This window comes from Heterocephalus glaber, unplaced genomic scaffold (assembly GCF_053883595.1).
Source record: "Heterocephalus glaber isolate CG9 unplaced genomic scaffold, H.glaber_assembly_v1.0 deba00001745, whole genome shotgun sequence".
In the NCBI taxonomy this organism is placed as follows: domain Eukaryota; kingdom Metazoa; phylum Chordata; class Mammalia; order Rodentia; family Bathyergidae; genus Heterocephalus; species Heterocephalus glaber.
The window spans coordinates 968,258-976,407 of NW_028258451.1; the positions used below are offsets into that span (position 1 = coordinate 968,258).

The 8,150-nt window shown below is 40.0% G+C and overlaps 1 protein-coding gene and 2 pseudogenes across 1 annotated transcript; 1 reads left to right on the forward strand and 2 right to left on the reverse strand.

Annotated features, from left to right (window-relative positions):
* Positions 1-355: 355 nt before the first annotated feature.
* LOC147821289 (transcription factor A, mitochondrial pseudogene) lies at positions 356-1,622 on the reverse strand (annotated as a pseudogene).
* LOC101701109 (ribosome biogenesis protein NSA2 homolog pseudogene) lies at positions 1,621-2,472 on the forward strand (annotated as a pseudogene).
* Positions 2,473-6,206: 3,734 nt separating this feature from the next.
* On the reverse strand, positions 6,207-7,135 carry LOC101726253 (vomeronasal type-1 receptor 4-like). The gene is given in 2 exon segments (XM_013066292.3): positions 6,207-6,274; positions 6,277-7,135. Coding segments are annotated over 2 exon segments (927 nt in total).
* Between the last annotated feature and the right edge of the window lie 1,015 nt (positions 7,136-8,150).

Consider the following 8,150-nt stretch of genomic DNA (forward strand, 5'->3'; position numbering starts at 1 on the left):
TTTTCAACCATACAATTATATCATTGAATATTGTGGATTCCACAATTTGTGACCATTTTGAAAAGAAACTCCTGCCTATATAAGGAACAAGAATACTACTTCCATAATTGTCATCTGGCATAAAAAAACTTCACAGACTGATTTACCTTATTAAAGGTAAAATGATTCACTGTACATTTGCATGAATTATTCTGATCCCCAGTACTTCTTAAACACAAAATAAAATTCTGCATGAACTTTCATCTGTTTGGGTTTTCAAAATACTAACACAAAATGTGTTTAGATGGCAGCAGTCCAGGAGCTAAAGAAAAAGTAATTGAATACAAAATGTTTACCAACATTATTCTTCCTAATTTCACAACACTTTCCCATATTGACACCTAATTGGTTTCTTCTGCCTATCCACTAGGAGCAAAACTCAGTCTTCCTTTTCCCGTGTCATCCTGTTTTGCTGGTGTGGCCTGGGACGTACAAGATCACTTCGTCCATCTTCAATCATCCGTTCTTCCCAAGATCTTATTTCATTAGCATAACGTATTTTGTTATCTTTAGCAAGTTGTTCATATACGAGCTTTTGAGAACTAGACAAATCTTTCCAGTGTTCATGTGCAGACTTCCCTTTTGCCTGTATTGTAGCACCTTCACAGGTTGATAACTATTCAGATAGAAAAATGTTGTAAGCTGTGAGAGCTTTTTTTGGTTTTCCAAGCATTAATAACTCCTTCTTTTTTATTACTCTTTCTCTTTTAAAAAAATCTTTGTGCTTTACTTTCTACCAAAGATTTTCTCTCAGCTGGAGTTAGTACTTCATGGATTCTGTTCACCTCTTCTTTGTATGCCTTCCACTCTTCCTTATAAGCATCTTCATATATCTTTTTCTCAGCATCAGGAAGTTCCTTCCATTGTTCTCCAATTCTTTTTGCTAGTTCTGTAAGTTTTAATTCTGGTTATTGAGCTCTAAGTATGTTCATCTTTTCTCTAGTAAATCGAATGTATGAATTCACAGGTTTCTTTGGATATCCATTCAAGGTGGATGAAAACCATTCTGGAACATACACAAAACTGAAGAGTGAGCACAGTCCACTTCCACAGCCGGCGCACAGCTCAGCTCCAGACCTTCCCGGGGCCCTCAGCAGGCCCCACACACTCCAGAGGAGCGCCGTCGCACCAGCGGACAACGCAATGGCCCGACCACAGAAGTAATGAACCGCACGGGTAATGACAACTGAAGTCCGAGCGCTACCCTACTGGATGTGTTATCATGCCCGCCGCTCGCTATTGGTACATTTTAGATACTCAATGTTAGCATTCATCACAGGGAGTTTGTACCTGTACATGATACATCTTGCTTCTTTTTTTCCCATTCTCCTCCTTTTCTTTTGACCTCCCTTCTTCTCCTTCTTAAGAAAGCTTTGTTTCCAGTTTTCCTTCTATTCTCTTTTCTTTCCATTGTTTTCTAAACCTTCTTTCACTAAGCATTGTAAATTGAAAACCCTGAATAAAGATTTAGAACTATAAAAAATGAATGTTCAGAGTCAGGTCGTGTGTAGGAGAGACCCCAAATCTGAAACTTTTCTTCCCGTGCCTGAGGCCGCCCCCGGCAGCTCTGCCGCTGTCACCATGCCACAAAATGAATATATTGAATTACACCATAAACATTATGAGTATCGTTTGGATTACCATGAGAAAAAAGAGAAAGAAGGAAAGTCGAGAGGCTCATGAACGTTCAAAGAAGGCAAAAAAAATTATTGGCCTGAAGGCTAAGCTCTACCATAAACAGCGCCATGCCGAGAAAATACAAATGAAGAAGACTATCAAGACTCATGAAGAGAGAAACACCAAACAAAAGAATGATGAAAAGACTCCTCAGGGAGCAATACCTGCCTATCTGCTAGACAGAGAGGGACAGTCTAGGGCAAAAGTACTTTCCAACATGATTAAACAGAAAAGAAAAGAAAAGAAAAGGTGGGAAAATGGGAAGTCCCTCTGCCCAAAGTTCATGCACAGGGAGAGACAGAAGTATTGAAAGTTATTCGAACTGGAAAGAGAAAAAAGAAGGCATGGAAGAGGATGGTTACTAAAGTCTGCTTTGTTGGAGATGGCTTTACAAGAAAACCACAAAATACAAAAGGTTCATTAGGCCAATGGGCTTACATTTCAAGAAGGCCCATGTAACACATCCTGAACTGAAAGCCACCTTTTGCCTGCCAATACTTGGTGTGAAAAAAAATCCTTCATCACCACTACATACAACTTTGGGTGTTATTACCAAAGGTACAGTGATTGAAGTGAACGTGAGTGAGTTGGGCCTTGTGACACAAGGAGCCAAGGTTATTTGGGGTAAATATGCCCAGGTAACCAACAATCCTGAAAATGATGGATGCATCAATGCAGTCTTACTGGTTTGAAAGATGTTTCATACAATAACTTCTCACACTTATTGAAGACTACAGACCAATGAGGAAAACCACCATTACTATGAATACTATCACAGCTTTTATAACTGCAGTCATCAAGAGAATGATTTATTAAATTGTAAGAACATTAAAATGGCCCAGTTTTACAAATTGGTCTTTTACTTGGGGTCTGCTAAGAGCTTAGTGAGATTGAACCACTGAAAAAGTAAACATCAGTCTTTGCACTAAAAAGTGGGTATTCAGCAACAAAAAAAATGAATGTTCATTGACTAATTTACCATATTCTACTTGGTTTTATGATTGTTGGTAAATATTAGGATAGGAACAGAAGCACACAAACAATTTCTCACCAATCAACACATGACTAAATTATGGAAAAATGTTGGGGTGTGTCCTATTGTTGCAAGATGATAGAGTGGTACCTCAGCTCATGAATTTAATTCTTTCCACAATTTTGGTCAAAAACTAAATTGGATTTTTGTGGCAGAAGGGAGCAGATCTGTGCTATAGCCAAGTGTTACAGCTCAGTGTCACAGGTAAGTGCCACAGCTCAGGGGCCCAGCTACATGCTAGAGCTCATTGTTTGAACCCAGTCAAGCCTGTTCCAGGGGACAGAAGGAGAGTCTGATCACCTCTCACTGTCTTGAGTCAGACACCCCAGTCAGGGACCTCCCCTCAAGATCTGGAAAAGTCCCCTGCCACCCGGGGCCCTGTTTGAACCAAGTCAGGCCTGTCCCAGTGGACAGGAGAGTCTCATCACCTCTCATGGTCTCGAATCAGATCTCAGTCAGGGATCTCCCTAAGGGGTAAAGGACTGTTTTACCTCTGAGTAACTGGTAAATGTGTGAAGGAGTATAACTGTGCATGGTCCTCCAGGTCTGGGCTATATGTCTCCCCAGCTTCAGCTATGGAGTCTGATTGGGTCCTACTCTGCGATTCCATGGCAATGTTATACGGCATAAAGGTAACTCATCTCTCATAAAGGGAGGCTGACCAGGCGGTGGATTACACCTGGAACTTAGCCAAAATGGGTCTAAGCTCCCACAAGGGACACAGCCAGGCAGACTCCTGGGTGGTCTCCTTTGTTTGGCTCCCATCCTTTGCCTGTTGCACCACCATTCAAGTGCACTACATCCACCATGGGTGACAACCATAGTAAACCCACAGTCCTAGACTGCATGGTCAAAAATTTTAAGAAGAGATTTAGGGGGAGATAAGGAATTAGACTGAAGTCCCCAAGGTTTTAGACCCTCTGCAAAATAAATTGGCCCCAGTATAATTTAGGGTGGCCCCCTTATGGAACCCTGGATGTTCAGACTGTGTGTGCAGTCTGGAAAGTCATCACTGAACAACCAGGTTACCCTGACCAGTTCCCCTATATTGATTCCTGGCTCGATGTTACTCAGACCCTACCCCCGGATCTGATTCTGTATTGGTAGGAAGGGACAGAGTCAGGTTTTCATAGCTCAAAGTAGTGGCCATTTCTCCAAGACCTGTAAAAAGTCAATTCCCTTTGTCCACTGGAAGTGACAATGGACCTGCCTTCCTTCATGGCTGATGCTGTCCAAGTCCTCTCTGATATGGTAAAGATTAAATGGAATCTGTGCACAGTCTATCAGCCACATAAATTCAGGGACAGTAGAATGCATTAATTGAACCCTAAAACCATCTTGGCTAAGAATTGCCAAGAAACAGGGGCACAATGGCCAGACATGTTACCTCTGGCCCTGCTCAGAATCAGGTGCACGCCCAGACACTCAGGTAATTCCCCATATCAGATAATGTTTGGGAGACCTCCCCTAATCACTTGATATTTTAGGGGAGATGTTAGCAGCTTGGGTTAAAGATCGGAAAAAGTTGCTCTTCCCACTTATTTGGCTAGTGGCATATACTGTTGTGCTTGCTACCCCCGCTGTTGTCAAAGTTATAGGTATTATTCCATGGGTACATCATACCCAAATAAGAAAAGCCCTTTGTGCAGTGGTCCTGGACACCTGAACTACAGATGTGGAACCCCAAAATCCCTTTAGGACTTGATTTAGACAGAAGACCTCAGGACTCAACCTTGCCTCAGAGTCCCCACCAGCAGAAAACAGGCATGCTCTAGTCACACTGGGAGCTTTTGGATATCCAAAGGGAGTTTCATTAATTTGTCTTCCAAGGTACTTCTTAGAAGTTGTCAAATTTATTTCAAAACAGATTTTTGAAATATGCTTTCTATATCCTTTTAAGTTCTGTAAAATCTGGGATAATGTCTCCTAGGTCTTGATATTTTAATTTTACAAATATATAATTGATATTGTGTAATAGGAAGTAGAGGTCTAAAGAATCAGGGGAAGTGGGAGAGGTGGGGAAAATGAAAGAAGGGAAAAAATATGAGAAAAGGAAAAAAATGGAAACGAAATCTTTGCAAATAGGGAAGGGTGGAGGGGGTGAAGGGGGGGCAGGGGGAGGGGAAAAAATAAGAACCAAGATACTCATACTCATTATACAAGATCCCAATGATGAATGTAACTGTATTTTATACCTAAAATGTACCAATAAACTAAATGGGGGAAAAAATGAGTATATTTAGGGCTGGGGATTTAGCTCAGTGGCACCCCACCTGCCCCACAAGCACAAGGTCCTGAGTTCAATCCCTGGTACAAAAAGAAAAGAAAAGAAATGAGTACATTTACTACTTCTGTAACTCTCTATTTGCCTCTATTTAATTTTCCTATCTGGTATTTTGTCAAGTGGTACACTTATAATGTTGTGATTAAAGAAAAATAATGAAATGTATTCATCACCAATTTTTTAAAGTTAGGAGGAAGTATTAGATTAAAGTTTTAATTTTTATTAAACAAGAATATGACTGTAACAATATGAGATAAAATAGGCTTTACAGCAGGTTGCTCTTCATGCAATTATTATGAGTTGTAGATTGCATTTATTAAAGAACAATTTCTCAAAACAATTATTTAAAAGATAATAACATAATCTGACTGATTATACACTGTGAGAGAGGGAGGGAGAGAGAGAGAGAGAGAGAGTGTGTGTGTGTGTGTGTGTGTGTGTGTGTGTGTACTGCATTTTTTTTGTACCAGGGATAAAACTCAGAACCATGTGCTTGCAAGGCAGGCACAGCGCCTGAGCTAAATCCCAGCCCTGTACTGCATCTTGATTTGTGGCCCAATACAATTATTTTAAAATGTGTCCTCTACCAAAAATTTATATTTCTACTGTTTTCATATTTAGTATTGCCATATATTGAGCCAAAACTCTATATATTTGTTGTATGTGTTTACATCCAATATGTCCATGTAATTCTTTTACTTTTCTAATTATGAGCTCCTAAATACTTGGCATCAAAAAAATACTTGCCATCAGCTTGATAATGTGATGAAGAGCGATACTAACATATCTCCTGATCTTAAGAGAAACCTATTTTGCTCCTGTGGAAATGTGCCAGCAGCAGCCTGCATGTGGAACATAGGTTGTATCACATTCCCTTCCCTGTGTGAGTTACACACTCGGTGCCAATTCCATAATCTCCAGAATGTCTGTGAACCCACTGCTTTGTTATTTTATGGGTGCTGAACTACTCTAACACAGACACTAAACTACTTGTGTAAGAAGTCAAACAGTACAAGTTATGTTATTTGTAACTGCTAGTACTTTTTGAGGCTTACTGCTAGTCAGAATTTCAGTCTACCTCCTTCACTATTCTCACATGATTATTTTATAGTCATGTTTACAAATCCTTGGAGATGAGTGAGCAAAGAACTAAATATTGTGTGACAAATGCACTCAAACAATTCTCTTAAGATTAGGAGGCTTTGTGTTCCTTACCCAGACACAGAGCCTGGACACCAGAAGTCATGTATCATCAGCACAAAGGGGCAGAAAGCCGGGAAACACAGAGACATAAATGCACCTATGCTCACCAATAGCCAGTTAGGTTGATAGGAATTAGAAATATAGACTTGGAAAATGGAGGAGAGGATGTAGGATGACACAAAGGTATTCACAAGGACCAGGATCCTTTGCGTAGCTCTGGACTCGGTGGAAGATTTGGAGACTTTAGTCATATGGATGTATTGGACATGCTGCCTGTGCCTGTACAGAATGAGAAGCATGGAGATGCTGGTGCAGACCATGAGGGTCAAACCTGCAACATCAGGAAATAATAACACCACTGCATAGAGCGATACAGTGATTATTGTGTCAGCATGATTCGCAGAACAGAATCCCAAATCCTTTTTCAGCATGATGTTCCTTTTGCTCCATTTTCCAGCTACATATATAGGACAAATTATATTCACCAGCATTTGCAGGATCCAGCACAAGAAAACACAGCAGTCAATATACTTGGGGGCTTTTACCTTAACCTGCGCCCACCTGGAGTTTCTGGGACTGATGGTGATGGCCTGGAAGCCACTCAAGAGGCAGGTTCTGCTGATGGTCATACCCCTGCTCACTCTATGAAGATAGAACACGAGTTTGCACCCAAAGTCATTGAGGAAATCTCGCAAGCCAAAAGCTGCCATTGTCTGGGGGACTCCTCTAGAGAGCAGGAATAAAGAATTGGCTACCATCAAGTGCTGCAGAATCAAATCTGTGGACCTTAACCTGTGTCCAGTAAAGTAAAGAAGGAGATAATGATGGAGAAGAAAGAAATTTCCAAGGACTCCACACACAATCTGTGATAAGAAAACCACTCCCATTGCTGCCTCCATTCTGCCAGTTTTCGAGGCTGAGGCTGACATTGGTCTTCAGAGCCAGAGAGCCCTGCACAAAAGCACGGCGCAGAGACTGCATCTACCATAAAAACTGGGTTACAGCATTCTCCACTTCCTGTTAGTTTCCTTCAGAGACACTTGTGGTGTTTCTTTTACTGGCCTGTTTTCAGGAGTTGAAGGTACAGGTGCAAAGAACACTTGTCATGTATGACCAACTGCTACAAAGGCCAAATAGATACTCACTTTTCTCACAACTCTTTAAGGCAACCACTATTGCCTCATTACAAAAATAAAGGCAAATATAGCCATAGGGATATATCTATATCCAGAGGCAAAATGGGAATCTGAGTGGCATACATTCATCCAAACCAGCATTTCCAGCATGCGACACTAGCAAAGTTAGTGAGCTGCGTTCACTGAGTAATTAAGTCACATTAGCAGTTCTCTTTTAGACTTGGTCAGTATTTTAAGTTGTTAATATGTATGAATTTTCACAGTATTTTCAATTTATGTTAATATTGTATTCTATAGGATAATGTTATCTATAACAATTGAGAGACGTAAAATGCAGATATGATGATTGCTCTATAATATGCAGGAACTTGGCTTCAACAAATGTAAAAAGTGCTAAACATTCAAATGAGAACTGATGTTTCTGTTTTATGCTAAAAACAAGAATAGAATATAACATCACAAAAATTATTGAGTAATCCCATTGCTTTCCCTGAACTGTGATATATGAAACATAAATACAGGATCAAATAATTTAGTGCTAAATACTAAATAACTAAAATACCCTATAGCTATTGATCCATTTAAACCTTACATAGGTAAAACTGTCAGCAGGTAGCTGAGATATGTGAAAAATATAAACACACAGGACACACATGCAGAAAAAAAAGTAAGAGCTATAATCTTGTGCATTTTATAAGCTCACATTTATAAATTTAATCATAGATTTTTATAAAAATCCACTATTAGTGAAGATAACATAAATTCACATTTGTTGGAC